Source organism: Schistocerca cancellata, chromosome 1, assembly GCF_023864275.1.
Source record: "Schistocerca cancellata isolate TAMUIC-IGC-003103 chromosome 1, iqSchCanc2.1, whole genome shotgun sequence".
Lineage (NCBI taxonomy): Eukaryota > Metazoa > Arthropoda > Insecta > Orthoptera > Acrididae > Schistocerca > Schistocerca cancellata.
In genome coordinates, this window is record NC_064626.1 from 453,079,647 (window position 1) to 453,102,380 (window position 22,734).

Genomic DNA, 22,734 nt, shown 5'->3' on the forward strand with positions numbered 1-22,734 from the left:
CTACAACAGTTGCCTAAGGTGACATTTCATCAGGAACCCGAGGAATTTCGCAGATTGAAAAAGAAGTGGCAGATGAAGCATATTAGTCTCTATAATCTGGCACTTTACCAGCCGACACGTCCAGTAGTCAGACACAAAGAGCCAAGATCACGTGACGTGAACGGGTGGGCTACATCAAGTGAACAGTTTAGTAAACAATACGTAGTCAGCCACCAGTTGTGGATTGTTGCGTACATTGTGCAATCGAATTAATACCCTTTTTAACTTGACTTTGATAGTGTTAGTGAGTGTTTCGTATCTTTACTACAATATGTCTTAAACAGGGAGCGAGAAACGTGAACACAAGACATTGGCCTTGGTTGAAAAATCCGAAATTATTAAAAAATTAAACAAAAGAGAAAAAAATAACGATTTAGCTTTATTTTATGGAGTTGGGCGTGCTACCATTTATGGCATTAAAAAATCGTGATAAAATTGAAGGGCTGGTGCACAATTTGAACAACAAATGCAGTGGCAGGAATTCATAAAAACCGGTGAGTACCTATTAATTAAAGACGTTTTGTACAGATGGTTTTCTTCGCGGACGTAGTAAACACACTTCCGTTTCAGGAGAGCTTATCCAAGAAAAAGCGAGATTTTTCTATAAAGAAATTATGAAAAAAGACGATTTTCGCGGAAGTACCGGACGGCTTGATAAGTTTAAAAACAGATTTGGTATCCGTTTGCTAACCACAACAGGAGAAAAACCCTCATGTGACATCGAAGCTGTAGAGCTGTACAAACTTTAGAAGAGTTAAATCCTTGTCCTGATCAGGTTTACACCGTGGAAAAGCGGATTGTTCTGGAGACTTTTGCCCAGAAAAACATTCGTCCACAAAGTAGAGGCAAGTTCTCCTGGCAGAAAAATGCCTAAAGATAGGCTAACATTTATGCCATGCTCCAATGCTAACGGAAAGCACGAACTTCAGCTGTTTGTCATAGGAAAATCAAAAAATCCTAGGGCGTTCAAAACTGCAAAACATCTATAAGTCAAATATAAACACCAAAACGAAACTCGGATGACACGGGAATCATTCAGTGAGTGATTTCACGACAAGTTTGTGCCATCGGCCAAAAAATTCCTCAAGAAGCAAATCTTGTCTCAGAAAGCTTTGTTGGTGTTGGATAACTGCCCCAGATATTCAGCCACAAAAGAGTGCCCCCTTCATCACCTAGTACAACTCCTGAATGGAACAACTGAACCACATCCTTCACCACGGCTATGATTACCTACTGTCATGCCCTGAATTGAGGGACATCCTACCTGACATACTTCCCACCCCCCCACCCCACCCCCAAAGCATTGTTCGGTCACCAACCCAACCTCCACAACATCCTAGGCCATCCCTATGCCACTCCCAATCCCAACCACTTACCACAACAATCAAACCCTGTGGAAGTTCCTGATGTAAAATCTGCCTAGTCCATCCACCCAGCATTTCCTATTTCAGTCCTGTCACAGGTTTATCCTACCCAATAAGGGGCTGGGCTATTTATGAAAGCAGCCATGTCATTTACCGGCTCTGCTGCAGTCATTGCACTGCGTTTTATATTGGTATGACTACCAACCAGCTGTCCATCAGGATTAACGGCCACCGCCAAACTGTGGCCAAGAGCAAATAGACCACCCTGTGGCACAGCATGAAGCTGAACATTAACACACTTGATTTCAATGGCTACTTCACTGCCCAAGACATTTGGATCCTTCCCTCAATCACCAGCTTTTCTGAACTGCGCAGATGGGAGTTATCCTTACAACACATTCTTGATTCCTATAATTATCCTGGTCTCAACCTCTGATAACATGCTGCCTCCACACCCTTCACCCAATAGTTTCCACTGTTTCTGTCCTATAATCTCCTCCCCATTCTCATCTCCCACCCTATTTATTTGCCGCTCTCTGCCCATGCATCCATCCATCTTTCCCTGATCCTCTCCGTTTTTGCTCCTTTTTTTTCCCACCTCCTTGCCCCACAACCTTCTGACAATGCACCTGTTGGCATTCTAGCCCCTGCACACTCCACCTGACAGCATTCATCTCTCTCCTCAGTGATGCACTACTATCCCTTCCCTGCCCTGTCCAGATTGCTGCTTACATCCGATGTGATAGTTGCATTCCGGCCCAAGATGCTGGAGTTGGCAGTCATGTGTGCATGAGGTGTGGTTGTGTGTATGTATGAATGGTGTGTGTCTCTCTTTTACTGATGAAGGCATTGTTGGAACCTAAGGTTAGTTTTAATGTCACAATATGTAAATGTATGCCCCCATTTTTCTCTAACAGTGAAACAAGTTGCATAAGTTATAAGAGGATCTGTAGTTTAATGTTGTTGTGAAGCACAGATCGGTCTAATACTAGGTTGGTGCATAAGTTCATAGCATTTTTGTTTTGCATGTTGGTATTCTAGTTGCTATGGCTTTATTTATTGAATGTCATGTTTTATTTGTAGATCACTGTTGCTACTTAAGTTTCCATATTGTCATTTGGAGATAGTGAGTGAAACTGTGGATGCTAGAAAATGGGGTGCCAAGTTGAGAAATCGAAGCATTTGTGACAGATTCTTCTGTTTGATTTCGGTAGAGGGTGCTAGTAGAGGAGCCAGAAACATTTTTGCTGTGTATAGGGATAGTGCCATTGGACAGAGCATGGCAAGAAAATAGTTTTCTCATTTTAAAGAGGATCATTTTGACATTAGTGACACTCCATGTTCAGGAAGATCTTTGACATATTTAAACACATTAATCCACAACAACTTATGACAGTGAACCCAAGAACTGGGAAATATGATGAACTGTGATCATTCCACCATCATGTAACGCTCTTATTCAATGGGGAATGATAAAAAATCAGACATATATAGGTACCAGATTCTCTAAGCCAAAATCACAAAAGTCAGCGGGTGGTCATTTGTGCATCTCTGATTGCTTGTCGTCAATTGGCTAGTGAATATCACGGAGCATTCCTATCGTGTTTCATTACTGGTGGTGAGAAATGGGGTCTTTATATTAATATAAGGAAACGATAGGAATGTTTGAGCCCAAACAAAGCAGCAACTCCATGTACAAAGACGTGTGTGCATCCACAAAATATAATGTTATGCATCTGATGGAATGTCAACAATGTAATATTCTCTGAATTGCTTCCCTGATGTGTAACCATCACAGCTGATGTTTATTGCCAATAACCAAGATGTCTTGCAGACACAGTCCAAGAACAGCAATACTGTGTACTCCATGATAATTCCCACCCGCATTCTACTAGATTGCCAAAATACACTAGGCAGGATACAGATTTGGAAGTCATTCCACACCCACCTTATTCACCTGAACTTGTGCCCTCAGATTTTTCACCTTTTTCTTCTCTTTATCAAACAACCTTCAAGGAACTTCCTTTCCAGATGAAAATGCATCTGAATGTGCTGTACAAGTTCTTCGCCTCAAAATCCCATGATTTCTACAGCTGTGAAATGGAAAAGTTACCCCAGCATTGACAGACTGTTACAAGTGAAGAAGGAGAAAATATTATTGATGACTAAAGCCTCTGTTATGTGTATTTTTGGCGCTCATTAAGCTTAGGGAAAAATACTATGAATTAATGCACCAACCTGATAATAAAGCAGAAACAGCCATCTTCCTTCCTAAGGAGTAACTTTAATTTACTATTGTTGATCATAAAGTTAAAGAAGAGAGGAATGGATGACATTGTTAAGTGAGTGGAATAAAATTCACCCCTAATAAGTAATGACATTTCATTTCAAGGAATTCTGCAACAGCATATTTTTAAGAAAAGTTTATGTTGTCAGTTTAAAAAATAAAGTAAAATAATAATAAGGACTTGTTCTAATAGATAAACAAAAGAAGAAACCATTTAGAACTTTGAAATACTAATTAGATGGTGAAATCTTTTAGATAAAAGTAATTGGCCTGGGGTATACAAAAAAGAAATTCTAATGCCCTATCACATTAGCATCAAACATTTATAACTGTTCCTTTTGATGCACAACATGTTCCCGATTTGAATTCACACTGCAGTGATGTGTGTGTGTGTGTGTGTGTGTGTGTGTGTGTGTGTGTGTGTGTGTGTGTCCAATTCAAAGTCTTTGCATCAAATGTCTAGGGTGACAGATCACATTATTGGAATGACTGTTGTCAGAGATAAAATTTTACTGACACTTCCTGATGACATTAAGAATAATTTGGTATTCATCAGGCCTGGGCGGCAAGATTTCACTGAACTATCAGGGTTTACTAACCAGGTGTGCCACATACTTCCTACCCCAGTAAATTGATAGAATAATTTTTAGCAAAAAAACCTTAAGAGTGAGTGTCTCTAATTAGAGAAATGTATTTTGTATGGAGTGACAACTGGATTAAAGGTAACAAATACATATGCTGCAGAGTGTCTACATCCTGCCACATCTCAGGGGCACAAGCAATACAAAGGGATGTCTAGCATCACCGAGAAGCATCAGCGTCTACGACTTTGATGCAAAGAAAATGAAACATACTTACCATGTAGCAGCAATACTGAGTCGCAGATAGGCACAACAAAAAGACCGTCAAAGCTTTTGGCCAAACAGGCCTCCATAAGAATTAGACAACATACACACATATGTTTGCGCAAACGCAACTCACACACAAATGACCACAGCCTTTGGCTGCCAAGGCCAGACTGCGAGCAGCAGCCCATGATGAGACAAGCAAACTGGCTGATGGGGGTAAGGAAACTGGTGTGGGGAAGGATAGCAGAGTAGGGATGAGGGCAATAAAGCTCTGCTTGTGGGAGCATATGGGGACAAGGTTTGAAGAAGGTAGGGCAGTTAGGCAGAGTTGGAAAGTTAGATGGAGGGTGGGGGCAGTAACTCAGTAAAAAGACTGTGGATGCATTTGTGGAATAGAGGGCTGTGTAGTGCTGGAATGGGAACAGGGAAGGGGATAGGTGGGTAAAGGGCAATGGCTAACAAAGACTGAGGCCAGTAAGGTTACAAGATCATTGGGTATGTTGTAGGGAGAGTTCTCATCTGCACAATTCAGAAAAGTTGGTGTTGGTGGGAAGGATCTAGATGGCATAGGCTGTGAAGCAATCATTGAATTGAAGAACGACACAACGGGCAACGTGCTAGGCCACAGTTTGTCGGTGGCCATTCAATCAGACAGACAGCTTGGTTTTCGTGCTAATGTAGAGGTAGATGATGATTGAGACCGGAGTGGTGGAGGGGGTGACGGTGGGAGGGTGTATGGGCCAGGTCTTGCATCTAAATCATTCTCCTACCACCACCTATGCCACTTTTGTACAAGCATCACCTATCTCATCAAAGGCAGGGCTACCTGTGAAAACAGTCATGTGATCTACAAGCTAAGCTGTAACCACTGTGCTGCATTCTACATTGGCATGAAAACCAACAAGCTATCAGTCCACATTAGTGGCCACCTGCGAACTGTAGCCAAGAAACAGCTGGACCACTCAGATGCTCAGCACACTGCCCAATATGATGTTCTTCACTTCAATGACTGCTTCACAAGCTGTGCCATCGAGATCTTTCCCATCAACACCAGTTAATCTGAATTGCATAGGTGAGAACTATGCAATATATCCTATGTTCCTGTAACCCTCTTGGCGTCAGTCTTCATTAGTCATTGTCCTTTACTCACCTTTCCCCTTCCTTGTTCCCATTCCAGCACTACACAGCCCTCTATACCATCAATGTACCCACAGTCTTTTTACATCTCTCCTTTTCCGTTACCTCCCCCCCTCCCCCCTCCCCCCCCCCCCGCCCCCGCTTCTGTTTCTTGTTTCTGTCCGACCTTCGAACTGCACCTAGCTGCCCCCTTGCCCTATCCTCTTCCCACCTCATCCTTGTATGCTCTCGCAAGCAGCACTTTACCTTCCCCCACTACTACCCTGCTATCCCTTCCCCTGTGTGAGCCAGCCTCCTCCTTACCCCACTATGCAGTTTGCTTATCCCATATCCCACCATGTGCTGCTACTCACAATCTGGCCTCGGCAACCGGACTATGGCCATGCTTGTGTGACTTGTGTTTGCATGAGTATATGTGTGTGTTTTTTGTCTAATTCTGATGAATGCCTGTTTGGCTGAAAGCTTCGTTTAACAGTCTTTTTGTTCTACCTATTTGGGACTCAGCATCTTTGCTATATGTTGAGTGGCAACTATCCTTTTCATAAAATTATCATTTTCTCATATTTGGGTTTTATATATACAAAAGTGTAACTGCACTTGTCACTTTACAAATGAAGTTAATACTTACTGATAACAGAGAGCAGTATTCCTTCTCTCTGTCACAGATTCTGTCAGTTCTGCCATCTCAGCAGGATTCCTGCTCACAGTTAAGGATCAGTACCACAATAGAATACATTCAAAGAGAACATTTAAACTTAAATTTTTTTTTATTCTCACTGTTTACTTGGTATCATCTGACTTACATTTCTTAAAATAATATAACATTAGATAACTATAGACATTGTGCCTTAGATATACTATTAACAAATTAAATTAAAATTTTTGTGTTGTTAGCACAGAATCATTCTTTTTTCTTCACAAGAGGCACAGCATACTTCTCATAAGCTGCAGACAAGGCCTTTAGTATGGGGCCAACATATTCCAATGATCTAGAACAAAATTACGTATTGATAAGTACCTCTGTTCTGTGTGAGCAAATGAATTTTTTCTGATTAAAAATCTTACATAAACATTAATAATGCTTTTTATCACAAGGAAAAAATAGTAAAATTAGAAAAACAGAGTGGTGGGTCAAGTACTCACTGTCAGCAGCCGAAATACCTGTATTCCCAATGGGCATATTCAAAAGTGAAAAAACTATTCAAAGCAGTTATTAACATTGCTCTTGAAGATGTAAAAATATTGTTCCATCAAAGGCTAACCTTGAGTTTCAATATTATTTTCACATGAAAATTAATTTGAAATATCAGACATGAAATGCATAGGCTCACATTGTATATACAGGGCATGAAAATGTATTTCAGATATACAGTGAATGGTCAGAAACGCATCTAATACTGCAGGCTGGTCGAAATTGAACTGGCAGGAGATATTTCATGCACTTTAAAACAGACTTACGTCATCCAAACCTGAGGTGGATAATATAAGTTGGGTTGCCTGTTTTAAGATGCCAACCCTGTAGAAAGGAACTGTGCTAGGTTACTGAAGTAACAGCAAACAAATTCAAAGATTTTACATAATCAATTACAATTGAAATAACTCAGTTGCATTGTGATTAACTTTCACTCTAATGATTTAACATATAAGACTTGGTGGAATGTAAGCAATGAAATGAGAAATGATAACTACCAAACATTCAGAGAAGTCATGTAGAAATCAATTGGTATAAGAAAAATAACTTAAAATTGTGGTACAATGTTAGAAACTTGAGTCTATCTTCTGAGCATACAAAATAAAGCAATGAAGACACCAAGTTGGAACATCAACAACGTAAGGAAAAGATAAATTGCTACTTACTGTAGAGATGACATGTTAAGTTGCAGACAGACACAATTAAAAGACACTTACATATCAGCTTTTGGCCACAGCCTTCATCAGGAAAAGAAAGAGAAAGATACACTCATTCATTCACACAAGCAAGCACATGACCACCATCTCCGGCAGCTTGGACCAGCATACAGATAATCACTTAACATGCAGATCAAATTCGTAAGTGTATCTGGGTATGTACATCTGCATCAGTGTGTTCTGAAGAAAAAAGCAACAGGGGATATTCAATGTATACCAAGAACAGCATGGGAAAGAATCACAGAAATTCCGGAAAACCTGAATTACAGGCTCTTGAAGATAGATTCCAGCTATCCTGTGAAATCCTACTTGCAGTTTAAAGAGCAAGTATTGAGTGAGGAACTTAGGAACACACTACATTCTCTTATATATTGCCCCCAAAGGGATTGCAAAAACAAAGTTACATTAATTACTGCATGTTCAGAAGCATTTATCAATCATTCTTCCCATGCTCCATTCACAAATGGAACGAGGCAAAACGCTGCTAAAAAGTTGGTACACAGGAACTACCTTCTATGATGCACTTCACAGTGGTTAGTGGAGTACAGATACAGAAATAGATATCCACTAGTCGACAAATGACTCCACTGTATGGTGAGTGGTTGCCTCCACTAATTTTTATTTTTTTATTCCACACAGTCTCAACTCCCCCCCCCCCCCCCCCTCTTCCCCCTCCTCTGGTACATTTTAAGTGGGAACACAAACAGAAGTTGGTGGAAGACAGATACTTGATTTCAGAAGGATTGCAAGAAGAAGGATGTGTTCGAGGGACAGTTCCCACTTGCATAGTCTAGAAAAAAAGAAAGGAAGAATAGAGTTTAACATCTTTATTTATTTTCACCAATTTCACTACTTCTTAGTCATCTTCTTTCCATTGCTGTCAGAGCCTACCTTCATAGAAAGTTTTGCTTCATGTTCTCCCTAAGCCTTCATATAAATACCTCCATAGGAAATTCTGCTTCTCATTTTCCCTAAGCCCTCACCTGTAAACTCATCCATATTTTTACCAATTTTAAACTGTCATATAATTAGCTAACATTTCAAAGTTGTATGCCCCAATGGATATGATATGCAACTGCAGGTGCCAAATAATTCTCTTCTATGAGGTATCTGAGAACAGCAGTTTTGGTTTCTGGTGAATCTCAGGCATGTTATAATCAGTACTAATAAATACTCGTATTTTGCTCTTAGTATTTATTCTGTTTGAACTGATTGCTGACAGGATTGTTGTGGCAACAACCACAGACCTGACTTTGCAATGTGTCAAGAGGCATGCAGGTGAGCAGCCTACAAAATCCTACCACCAGGCACTAGAACACTGCTGGCACAGCATGCTGCAACACCACAGTCTGCTGCAGTGGTGGGCTAGATTTCCACATGCTGTGGCACAGCACTGTGCTTCTGTAGTCAAACCTGTGTGATCAGAGGTGGTCTCCTGTCACAACATAGGTGGCCTAAGCAACTATAAATACTTGCCACTCAGCTCTCTTGGCCAAACTTGAATTTGTACTATGCATAATTCCAGGACTACCAGCTGCAGTCGACACCTTGACAGGCTTCACGTCAGCTGTAAAATCCAAGTAGGCCAAGTAGCTTCGGCTTCATCTAGCAGCATCATCATATAGCCACTGGTCTGCAAGCCACTTATAGATCTGAAGAAGGTTCTGTGTATTGAGCCAGAGTCATGAAGTGAAGACCTGCTCTAGGATTTCTTTGACTGGCACTTCAGATGACTCTGAGGGCCCCCAGTTTGATGCAGGGCGTCTGAAGTGCACAGCCACCAGTGCATTAGTTCAGTGGCTGCTGGGAATGTATTCCTTGCATCAGCCGTATGGCCTTGCTGGCCGTAGCTCTTCTGCTGTGGCAGCTCTCCCCTGCTTAACACACACATGCACTGCCATGGTATCTAGCACATTGTGAAGAGTTATGCTGAGGTAGCAATCCAGTGCCTGGATGACCACACACACACTACTGAGATGTTGACAACCATCCCTGAACAGAAGTCTTGCTGAATAAAGTATGTTAATACTGAATCTCTTGTGATTCATCACCTACCGTGGTATGGTAGAATGCAACCCCCAATTCGTGCACATGCCGTTGTGGGGCAAAAATGACTGTTCTGGCTGATGGTAGTAACCACATTGCACATTTGGTGTTAGAAGAAAGCCAGTAACACAATGACATCAAGGGACAGCAGCATCATTTCAACATGGTGATTGGTGAGTTTTTTCATGTGATTGCACTGTCATGCCAAACTGCCTAGATTGGAGGATTGAATTGAAGGTTCAACTGGTGAAAGTTGTAACAACCCAAGGGTGATTTTCTCTTTTCCAGATTGCGTGTACTGATGACAGTCTGTTGGTTTATGAATCATCTGATACACTTTTGATCAACATTTGGACGATTGTCAGCTTTTGCAGAGAAGCTGGTTTTTTAATTGGATTTATCCATTATTTCTACTTCTGTATCCTAATGGATAGTTATGAAAATCTTTGGTATTTTTTGGTATGCATATAAAAATTTTTGCACTCTAAAAAGCTAGTCATCTGGATTTTTTGCATTTAATTTAAAAAGAATCACATAAAATTAATTATTAATGTTAATCCAAATTTTATTTTACATTAATGCATGAATCTCTACTTTTATAATTTACAAAATTAATCAAAATACAGAGTCATTTTCCAATTTTGCTGTTTCATTACTATTATTTTCCAGTTTCTGTAGTAATACAGCCAAAGTGGAAAATGACACCATCTTTTTACTAAATTCATTGCTTCAGTATCCACTATGAAGAAAATACAAAATTAATGTTATAGTATAGATCAATATAACTTCTTTGAAAATTATCTTTGGTGTATTATGGGCTTTGGCCATAAGTTGAAACCATGTGAGGCAGTTTGTTTTCTATTGTTGTTGTGGTTATGGCTCTGCTTGGCTAAGTCTCATTTCAAATCTGTTGTGTGAAGTTATGGCAGGTGTACATTGTCTGTTGTGACTCACAAAGACATAAATTCACTTCACAGAACTATGTAAATCAAAGAAATATTATGTGATACAAAGTGTGGCATGGAATGTGTTTGCAATCAAGTTAATGATTAAATACATCAGCAGCAGCAAATAATCAGTGTTTAGCCACCTATAAATCAAACCCCTGACCTCTATACTGCAAAGTTTTGATCAAATTAGTTTCAGCCTCTGGACCACTAAAGTCACCAAAACAACAGGTAGAGGTTGACATTTTACATAACTACCACTCAATGGACTATTTTTATTTTGCAAGAATGAGATGATTCACCAGAGTGGCATGTTACATATTTTTCTGATTATTTTTCATAACACCTTTATGATGGATAACTATAAAGTGGACTCCGTCAGTGATTTAAGTGACTTTAGGTTGCACACTAGAGAATAGATGGTGGTTTGTGTCCATTTAGGTACAGTAAGTGTAACTTGTCAGAGCACAGTTCTCCATACGCCCAGTCCTTCCAGTGATTTGTTGTAAATGTATGAGGCTTGGACATTAGGCCAGAGAATGCTTTCTTCCAGGAGTGCAAGTTCTGCAAGGTTCGCAGAAAAGCTTATGTGAAGTTTGGAAGGTAGGAGTCGAGGTACTGGCAGAACTGAATCTGTGGGGATGGGTCATGAATCGTGCTTGGGTAGCTCAGAGGGTAGAGTAGCTCAGATGGTTGATCACTTGCCCGCGAAAAGCAAAGGTCACAAGTTCGAGTCTTGGTCCAGCACACAGTTTTAATCTGCCAGGAAGTTTCATATCCATGCACACTCCGCTGGAGAGTGAAATTCTCGTTCAGTAAACATACTGTATGTGGTTGAGCCACTAAAAGTGAATTAGATAAGACGTGGCATTGCATATGCAGGAGTGTGGTACGTATACTTGGTGAGGATGTACTGTCTGTCAGAACAGATTTCTTTGGGACCAATGACATAGACTTGTCTTAAGTGTTGATGGTTGCCAATTTGGAGATTTTAGAGGAACATGATCTGGACAGAATGAATTCAGAGCCTTTACCTGTTAAACTACATTACAGCAAAACATAGAACACTTGAAAGGAGTAATAAAGTTAGCAATGGCACAGTTGCTATTAGAGTTTGAAGATCTGTTTGGTCCTCATTACTCTTTTCTTGTGACCCTAGAGACACAGCATCAAATCACAACTGGGTCATTGCCCATGCGTCATAAGCTATACGGAATGCAACATCATCTGCAATCAGTGATGGGATAGTCCATTGATCAGGAGTTACAAGACAGTATTATTGCAGAAAGTAATAGTCTTTGGGGAGCACCGTTGATGACCATTCCAAAAAATAGTACAGATGGCACAAAAGCCACAGAAGTTTTGTTGTGATTACAGATACCTAAATAGTTGCAAGATTACAGACACTTATCCAATCCCAAATATAATGGAACTTTGGATAATCTGGGGCAGTGCAGGTATTTCTCCACCATGTATCTGTGGAATGGCTATCATCATCTAGAAGCAGTAGCAGAGAAACAACTGTGAAGTTTGGAAGGTCACATGACTTAGTGTTGTGGTTGCAACTGTGCTGTGGAAAGAAGTAATGAGGTAGGCATAAGATCATGTGTTAGCAGGCCATGGGGTTGAAGAACCTCAGAACGATATGCAGTCAGTGTGGGTGGCGAACACAAAAGCAGGCCATGGAGCAGTATGTCAAAAACTGCGTACAGTGTGTATAGTGGGCTGAATTGAGCCATCAGCACATTCCTCTGCAAAGTTTACCAGAAGCCAGTAAACCATTTTAAGTGATTGGTTCAAATATCTTAGGTTCTTCTGGGTAAATGCTGGCAGGGAATCACTATGTACTAACAATAACAGATCACTTTTCATGCCATGGGAATGGTGGCTATCCCATATCAGCAATCTGACATGGTGGCTCAGATCATGGTGAATAATTCATTGTTGAAGTTTGGTGTTCCAAAAATGTGGATATTGACCAGAGCACTAATAGTATGTTAGTCTTAATGAAACAGTTTTGTCATTTGTTAGATATCTATAAATTAGGGGCAAGTGCTTTACACCCACAAGCAAATGGAAGAACTGAGTGAATTCATTGTACAATAGGGAAAATGTTAAGCCATTATGTCAATCATCATAACGACTGGGATACCTTATCCTACAGTGTGATAGTGTAGAATTCAAAAGTTCATGAGAGTATGGGACTGTCACTGTATGAGGTAATATGTGGCTGGAAAATGCCATCACCAAACAAGGGAAAAATGGGAAACTGATACAAAATTTCCTGAGAACTTAATCAAGTACAAAAAGTAAATATAAAATCCCTGGAATATGAAGAACAGGTGCAGCAACAGACTGCTAAGTTATCTGAATACTGTGTAGGACAGTGGGCAATGTTAACAAGCCTTATAACCTGAAAGGAAATACAAAGAAACTGTTCACTTATTATCAGAGTACATACCATGTAATCGAGATGACCTCATCAGTGAGTGTGAAATTGCAACTTCCTATTTGTATAACAGTTGCCCACATTTGGCATATATGAACTTTTTGTGGTGTGCTGAGGTCTCTGTCACTGTTACCAGCTTCAGCCCTAAATGTGAGGGTAGCAGCAAGTGGAGAAGACCGTTCTTGCACAATCCATGTGCACGTTGTCGTATACATTAAAATGTAAGGTGAATGATATAAAGGAGACTTGAGAATGATTGATGTTCCCTGCTTCAGGGAACACTGCCTGGGGAGATGGCCATGAAGGGAATCATGTTACTGATGCTGCTGCACTTCTCAAGCTGCAGGAGGATCAGCACCATGCAGGTAAAACCAATAGAGGGTGGGGTGCTTTTCACCTGGCAAAAATATGTCATCATGATGGATCATTGATGGACACTGAAACTGACATACACTGCTGGGATTTGAAGAATGAGGTTGAGAGGCTGGATGAAGTCTTCAAGGAGCATCATCAGTAAGCTGGAGAGAAGAGGGTACTGAGTGAGGTGCACATGGAATACCAGGTGCTGCAAGTCTCCTATGATCATCTTTGGGAGCAATAATCGGAGGCCACGGATTTGGTTCCACACACTTGGAGGAGGCATCAGTGGGGGTGGATAGATGCATTAGATAGGTTGTTAAAAACTGTGTTATAACAGGTGACAACAGTATAAGGCAAGTTAATGATCTGTTGATTCATGTGCAAGTAGAAGGTGAAGGCATTAAATTTCTGGCAGAGAGACTTGCTACCCAGTTGACAAACATGGACAGGGGGTGTTAAACAGCATTAGTTAGTTGTAGGAGTTAACAGTGGAACTGACTAGATACATAAAAATGATGAGCAATACAATAATCAAGATTTATGCATATTGCATGTCCGGCTAGACCTGTTGGCTACATGGTTAGCATGGCAAAGCTCATGCATACTCCTGCCATCAGTATTGTGGATGCTTACACAGAAATAGCTGTATTATGGTAACCCATGCCCCATACAGTTTATGGACAGCTAATTTATATACTGCTACCACCAGATCAATTTCTGCCAGATCTGTGCCAGGCAAGGGCTAAACTGCCAGTATGTTGGACCTTATTGTACGTCCAAAGGAAAGTACTAGTCACTGTATTACCATCTTGCAACAATGGAGGTCAGTGCCAACTATGCTCATTCCCATGAGCTAGTACGCTTGTCAGTAGTTGGTACCAACAGAAGGTATGAGTGCTATGCAATTCACCTGTGTCCCGTAATATGAGTGAAATTTTCACGTGTTTGGACAAAGATGATTGTCCTGGTTACACCAGATGGGAAGAGACATACTTTGGTGACAGCAGAGGGAACATATTATGGTGTGTCCATCCATGGTGGCCCAAACTGTCACAGAGATGTGCAAGATAGAATGTTTTTTGGGGGGAGAAGTGCGGGAGGATGTCCACATGACAAACTCGCAACACAATCATGTTTTCAGAAGGCAAGCTCTCATGATCATATATACTCCTTGTATGATTCGGTTGTATCTATCACCACTTGCTGCAAGCACGTATGTTCAAGGGGAACAATACATTTAGAACTACATAACAGTGGGATATTACTGCATGGAATGAAGTATGATGTAATAGTTGATATGCTCCAGAACCTAATCGATCCTTAACTGTATTTACCTGATAATACTTTAGAAATCTGCCAGCCAGGAATCTGACATACCTGAATAATATCCTAGTCACCACCATACTCAGTTCTCTCAATGAGCTTATAGCCACCCAGAATTGGCATATTAGTGAAGAACAGATGTTCCAACATCTCCAATAATACTGCAGCAAATAACAGCACAGGGTTCTGGTAACAGAAATTTCATTCTTGGGTGTAATGTTAACCCCAGTCTTCACTTGTATAGCCTATGTCTGTCAATGGCAGAGAACCATCCGGCCATCTACACTTGCACGACCACTCTGCAGTTCACACTCACATGCTTGGCAGGGGGCTCATCAAAGCACTTCCACAAATTTCTCTGCTGTTTCACTCCTGAACAGCACACAGAAAAGAGAACATTTAAATCTTTCCATGTGCACTCCGATTCCTCTGATTTTATTACTATGATCATTTCTCCCTATGAAGGTACACTTCAACAGAATATTTTTGCCTTTGGGCGAGAAATTTGGTGATTCAAATTTCATGAAAAGAGCTCACAGCAGTGAAAAATGCCTTTGTTTTAATGATTGCCACCACAAATTTTATATTGTATCCATGTTACTCTCTCCCTATTTCACAGTAATACAAAACCTACTGTACTTCTTTGAACTTTATCAGTCCCATCTAGTATGGATCTCATGCTGCACAGCAATACTCTAGCAGAGGACAGACAAGTGTGGTGTAGGCCGTGGATTCACCGTATCATCTGAGTGTTCTGCCAGGGAACCACAGTCTTTGGTTCACCTTATCCACAATATTATCTGTGTGATCATTCCAGTTTTAGTTGTTCATATTTGCAATTGTTATAACTGTTAGGTATTCAGTTGTACTAGCAGCCTTTAGATTTGTGTGATTCATCATGTAACAGAAATTTAATGAATTTCTTTTAGTACTCATGTGTATGACCTCCATTTTTCATTGTTTAGTGTCATTTGCCACTTTTTTTACCATAAATGACAGGACCATCAGCTAATAATCTAAGAGGGCTGCTCAGATTGTTTCATAAATGATTTGTGTAGATTATGAACAGCAGAGGGCCTATAACACTTCCTTGGGTGACATCAGACATTACTTGTTTCACGTGACAACTTAGTGTCAATTTCTATCAACTGTGGCCTCTCTGGCAATAAAACACAAATCCAGGTGCACAACTGAGATGATATAATCAATAGGCTTGCTATCTGATTTGAAGATAATTGCTAGGAATGGTGTCAAAAGGAAATCAAGAAATCTGGAAATATGGAATCAATGTAAGATCCCCTGTCAATAGCACTCATAACTTTATGAGAATAAAATGCTTGCCTTTATTAAGTTGTTTGAGTTGCTGAGGATGTCCACTTCTAAGTTAAGTTAGCAGCTGTTTTTGATTCAAGTTCTGGAATATTTACTTCATATTCTTTGGTGGAAGAATTTTGGAAAACTGTATTAAAACTACTTTTGTAGTACTGTCATTGGTAGCATCACCAGCACTGTTGGCTATACAATCATGTGAAACCCAACTCACATTTTTCTCACATGATATACTGAAAGCTTTGGATAAAGGCAGTTATATAGATGCAGTATTTCTTGATTTCTGAGAAGCATTTGGCTCAGTACACACCTAGGCTTATTGTCAAAATTACAATCATATGGGGTATCAAGTGATATTTGTGACTGGATTGTGAACTTTTTTGGGAGGGAGGACACAGATTGTTCTCTTGGATGGAGAGTCATTGTCAGATGTGGAAGTAACTTCAGATGTGTCCCACGGAAGTGTGTTGGGATCCTTGCTGTTCAGGCTGTATATTAACGACCTTGCAGACAATATTAATAGCAACCTCAGACTTTTTGCAGATGGTGCAGTTATCTATAATGAAGTGCCATCTGAAAGAAGCTGCACAAATATTCGGTTAGATCTTGATAAGATTTAAGGTGGTGAAAAAATTAGCAACTTGCTCTAAATGCTCAGAAATGTAAAATTGTTCTCTTCACAAAATGAAAAAATGTAGTATCCTATGACTATTGTATCAGTGTGTCACTGTTGGAATTGGCCAACTCATGTAAGTACCTGGGTGCAACACTTTGTAGGAATATGAAATGGAATGATCTTGTAGGCTCAGTTGTGGGTAAAGCAGATCTTAGACTTTGGTTTATTGGCAGAATGTTGGAGAAGTGCAATCAGTCTACAAAGGAGATTGCTTACAGATCACTCAAGTGATCTGTTCCAGAATATTGGTAAAATGTATGGGACCCATAACAAATAGAACTAACAGATGGTATGGAACATATACAGAGAAGGGCAGCATGAATGATCACAGGTTTGTTTGATCCATGGGAAAGTGTCACAGAGATACTGAAGGAACTGAACTGGAAGACTATTCTGAGAAAGTCTATTAATAAAGTTTCAAGAACCAGTTGTAAATGATGACTCTAGGAATACATTACAATCCCCTGTGTATCACTCAACCAGGGATCATGAGGATAAGATTAGAGTAATTACTTCACGTGCAGAGGCATTCAGACTATTATTCTTCCCATGCTTTGTACATGAATGGGATGGAAAGAAACCCTAATAATTGGTACAATGGGTTGTACCCTCTGCCATGCATCTAATGGTGGTTTGCAGAATATAGATGTAGATGTAGATGTAGAAGTACTGATTGTGTCTTGCTACTGGTGTACTTTACATACGAGCAGAATCTCTTTGGATTTTCTGTCAAATTTCGAGACAGTTTCATTGGGGAGTCCTTGGTAAATTTTGAGCTTCTGCAAAACTTTGCTAATCTTGGCAGTTTTGTGTTGTTTTAAATTTAGCATGCTATTTCCATTGCCTGTGCAACTGTGTTCTAACATGTCTTATGTACCATGGGGAATCAGTTCCATCTCTTATTGATTTATTTTGTGTAAATCTTTCAATTGCTGTTGATACTACTTTCTTGAATTCAAACACCATCTGTTTCTGTGCTTACATCATTAGTTCAGAAGGAATGGAGACTTCCTCTTGGGAAGGTGTGAAGCAAATCTTTTAAATAGATATACTTTAGATTTATTTCTGATGAGTTTGGATTTTATGATATTCAGTGTCACTATAACTACCTTGTGGTCATTAACCACTGTACCCATCATGATGCTCCCTATTTGCTCAGAATTTTTTGTTGCTAAGAGGACAAGTATGTTTTTGGAAACATTTACATTTTGAGTGGGCTCCTAAACTAATAAGTCAAAATAATTTTCAGAGGAAGCATTTAGTAAAATTTTGGATGAAGCTTTATGCCTACCACCAGCTTTGAACATGTATTTTTGCCAACATATCGAGGGTAGACTGAAGCCATCGCCAGTTATAACTCTATAAGTGGAGTATCTATTTGAGATGATACTAAAGTAATCTTTGAATATTTCAGCAACTGTATCATCAGAGTCAGGGGGCCAGTAAAAGTAACCAATTATTAATTGATTCCAGTTGTCAAGTGTAAGCTCTACCCATACTATGAGTCATACTCTCCCGCAAGTCACAGCATTATCAAAGGCACCTTCAGTGCTGGGTGAGAGGGTTTGCATGTTGCAGTGCAGTCAGGTGCAATGTCGGCAGTAGCATAGCTGCTGGCAGGTCACCCAAGCCAGACAGGCTTTGACAGAGGAGCAGGATGACAGGCTTTGACAGAGGAGCAGGATGAATCATGTCTCACATATAGCAGGGGGCACTCTATAGGTGAAGGGAAGCCAACCTGGTCCTCAAAGTTGGGGGCTGGGCATTTGGCTGACAACCCCAGCTCATGAAATGGAATTGTTGCAGATACTGCACGTCAGCCTAGAAGGATATGCATTATAGGATGCTGACATGGCAAAGAAAAAAGTTAACAAGAAGGAAAATGGATATCATGATAACCACCTGGGACCTGAGGACACTTACGAGACCTGGCAAATTGCAAGCAATTATAGAAAAAATAGATAAGTATAGAGTAAAACAGCTGTACTACAACAAATACAATGGAAAGGACAGGGAAAGACTGCTTCAAGGAATCATATACTGACGTATAGTAGCAGGGATACAGGCCATCACAGTATTGGCTCTCTTACACATAGCTCAGTGAAGTAAAATATAATTAGTTTCAAAGCAATTAACAATACGTTGTGTTCTTTGAGAGTTAGGGCAAAATTTTTCAGTGTTCAATGTGCGTGCCCATGTCCCTAAGGAGAAATCAGATGAAGATGAGAGGGATGCAATTTACTCCAAACTGGAAGAGGACATCAGCAAAGTACAAAGGCATGATACAAAAATCTTTGGGGATCTGAATGCTAAAATATGGAGTGAAGAAGTGTGTAGAAACATAATGGGGAAAGAAAGCTTGCATGAAGACAGTAATGATAATGGACTAAGGCTGGCAGACTAAGCCAATGGCAAGCAGACAATAATAAAAAGCACATGGCATCAGAGGAAAGATATTAAGAAATGCATGTGGGCATTACCAGACGGAGTTACAAGAAACCAGATAGACCAAGTAATTATAGATAAATGGCACACATCAGACAATGTGGAAGTAGTATCTGTAGAGGGGCAGACGACACACAGTTCATTATTGTACTTAGTGTAGATCTGATACAGACAGAATGCAGATGTGGCATGAAACAAGAGGAGTAGGGGAAAAGTGGAACACAGTAGAGAAAGTCTCCAAACTAAAGAAAAGTAGGAAGAATGCAAGAATAAATTAGAAGAGACTATTGATGCAAAAAAGACTGCATGGAAGGAAGGGGGTGTGGAAACTGAATGGGGGGGGAGTGGAGAGGGATATTGGAAACAGAAAACAGCCATCATGCAGCTGTGGCAAAAGTACCAGGAGGGCAGGATACCAGAGAACAGTGAAATGGTTCAACGTGGAAGTGCCCACTGGTACTTCAAGAGACAAATAAAGCAAGACAAGAAAACTGGGAAACGAAGACTATAGACAGAGCGGATAAGTAATGCAAGGTGAAGAAAAGGCTATATGAAAGGAGTACGAGAATTGAAAGAAATGAATGATAATAATGAGATACAAAAATTCTATGAAACATCTAGAGGAATGAAGAGAGGACTTCTATAAAGGTAAAGATGGAAACTTATTGGAAATAAAAGCAAAGCTTTGGGAAGATGGCAAGAGTATTTTGCCAAGTTAATTGATGGAAAGGCAGGTGGGAGGAGAGGGGAAAGCTTGAGTGAACAACAGGAGGAACTGAATTTGGAACTGAAATTAGAATCTGAAGTGCAGGACCAGGAACTCAAATCACCAGATTCATAGGATGTGAAGACTGCAATTTTTAAAATTAAAGAATAGTAAAGCAGCAGGAGAAGAAGGCTTAGAGGCTGAATTATTAAAATTAGGGGGGAGGGGAGGGAAGAAGATGGAGATGGCTTTTAATGAATTAATAAAGGAAATGTGGATTAAGAAAGGAATGCCTAAGGACTAGAGCATGGGAATAATCTGCACATTACTTAAGAAAAGGTATAAGGCAGAGTGCAGCAATTACTGTGGGATTTTCTCTTAGATGCAACATATAAGGTGTTTAGTAAGCTTTTAGCCTCTCAGCTAGAAGACCTGATGGAATTGATCCTGGGGGATTATCAAGTTGGATTTAGGAGAAATGGTTCCACAGATGCCCAGATTTTTTTTATTAAGAGAAGAGAAATTTGATGCATATGACAAGCAACAGCATGAGTTGTACATTGATTGTAAATAAGCATATGACAGCCGTGACAGGAATGAGATTCTCCTTGGTGTGAAGGACTTAAGAATCGCACTAAAATTAACGAGAATGGTCAAAATGACAATGAAAGCAACAGTTTTCAAGGTCAGAATAGAGCAAGAGTTGTCAGAAGAGTTCCATCTGGGTAGTGGACTGTGGCAGAGAGATGTGATCTCTGGTTCACTCTTTAAATTAGAAGTAGATAAGGTAATTTGTGAACCAACTCAGGGGGAATAAAATTTTATCAGCAGGTCCAGGTAGTAGCATACATTGATGGTCTAACATTAATTGCAAGGAATATCAGAGCTCTAAAGAATAATTACGCTGCATTGGAAGGAGCAGTGCAGAAGTTAGGACTGGAAGTGAATAAAGGTAAAACAAAGTGTCTGATGATGGGAGATCCTGGTGAAGATAAGAATTTCAATAAAAATAAATGGGGAAGCATACCAAAGAGTGGTAAATTTTAAGACTCAATAACAACAGAAGGTAGCACTCAATAACAACAGAAGGTAGCAGGACAGCAGGAGAAAATCAAGAAATGATAGCAAGTAGGAACTGATGTTATTATTCCTTGCAGAATACATTCAGGTCAAGAAGTGTTAGAAAGAGTCCAAAAATCCAAATACATTTTTGATTATTTTAAGACCTATAGTAATGTATGGATCAGAAGGCTGACCATGAAGGAGGAAGGCTGGTTATTGAGATGGGAAAGGAAGATTATGAGAAGTATATTTGAGACAGAGAGAGAGAGAGGAAGGAAACTGGAGGATAAGGATGAACAAAGAACTACAGACACTTTGTGGACAGATGAATATTGTTGTGAAAATCAAGCAAGGAAGAATACAATGGGAAGGATATGTACAGAGAATGCCATAAACTCGAAGTGTTATGAAAATGTTTATAGAAGCCTGCAGGGAGAAGGAAAAGAGGAAAAGGTGGCTTGAAGGTATGGGTTATGACCTCAAAGCAATAGAAATCAGAAACTGGAGAAGGAAACCCATGGACAGAGAAGAATGGTGGCAGGTGGAAAAAGAGACCAAGTCTCTACAGGAACTTATAAATAAGTAAGTATACTAACTCAAAAGAACTACTTACAATTTCAGCATAAGGTAAACTAATTATAACAGCAACAAATGCACTGTCATCAGCTTATCCAATCCGCCCTTTCTGAATGCCGTTAGGTTGTTTGTAAGTATTTCAGATGAACTTATCTCTAGCTTTAACCAGCATTCAGTACCTATAATGATTTAAGTTTCAGTACTTTCTATAGTACTTGGGGCTATGCAGCTCTGATTCTTTCCCACTACAGCAATAACAATTCACTAAAGTTCCTTGATCAAGCCTCATCTTGTGTTTGACCTACACTCCTTGAGACTGAAGCCATTTTTGTTCCTTCCTGAGACTCTCTAACCTTAAACACCATCCAGTCCACTCCACACAGCCCCTGCTACCACTGTAGCTGCTTCCTGTTTGGAATGGAACCCAGATTATTAATCAGAATCTGATACCACACCACCCTATGGTGCAAGTCAAGTAATTTACAGCCTACATGGTTGCAGAACCAATGAGCCTCTGATTTGGACTTTCCATTTGGCTCTTTACCAAAGATACAGGAGCTCTGCCTTCATGTAGCAAGCAAGACTGACAGTCTTTACCAGTGCAGACAGCTGCCAGAAACCAGAGGGAATATCTTCCAATCAAAAGTGACACACATCATTAGTATCACTGTGAGACACCAACTGCAGTTGGCTGTACCCTGTTCTCTTCATTTCATCTGAAATTACACATATCACATCTGGGATGACTCCCCTCTGATATGCACACAGAGTGCACACTGGACTTGTTCCCCTCATTGGCAGCCGTATCCTTAAACGGCCCCATTATGTACCTAACATTGGCACTCCCAACTACCGATGATCCTACTCTCTCTGGATGTCTGTATCTTACATGCTGAGAGGCTTCCTCTGAAATAGGACAAGTGACTGCATTTTGCTCAGGATGTCTATCAGCCACAGAGAGCTCCTGAAACCAGTTTGTCACATGAGCCAGGAAGGCCTTTCGATTGGCCCCTCAGAAACTCTTCCGCTGCCTGCCACACCTTGGAACTACCTCTCATTCAACCACAGGTGAGGGATCATCCCCAATGTGGTCAGTGACTAGGGTGGTTACAATAGTGAACCAATTGTGGGACACATGGTAAGTACTGGATGTAACTTGGATTCCCACGTCTGGCCCCCTACAATGATGCCCATTAGCAACAGCCTCAAGCTGTGTGATTGAAGCCAGCACT

General features: G+C 40.3%; 1 protein-coding gene across 1 annotated transcript in view; it reads right to left on the reverse strand.

The window, feature by feature from the left end:
* Positions 1-6,576: 6,576 nt before the first annotated feature.
* Positions 6,577-22,734, reverse strand: part of LOC126182507 (uncharacterized) — an 88,573-nt gene continuing 72,415 nt past the window's right edge. Inside the window, exon 4 of the mRNA XM_049924859.1 lies at positions 6,577-6,664. Coding sequence (XP_049780816.1) covers positions 6,577-6,664 — 88 coding nt within the window. The remainder of the gene's footprint in view (positions 6,665-22,734) is intronic.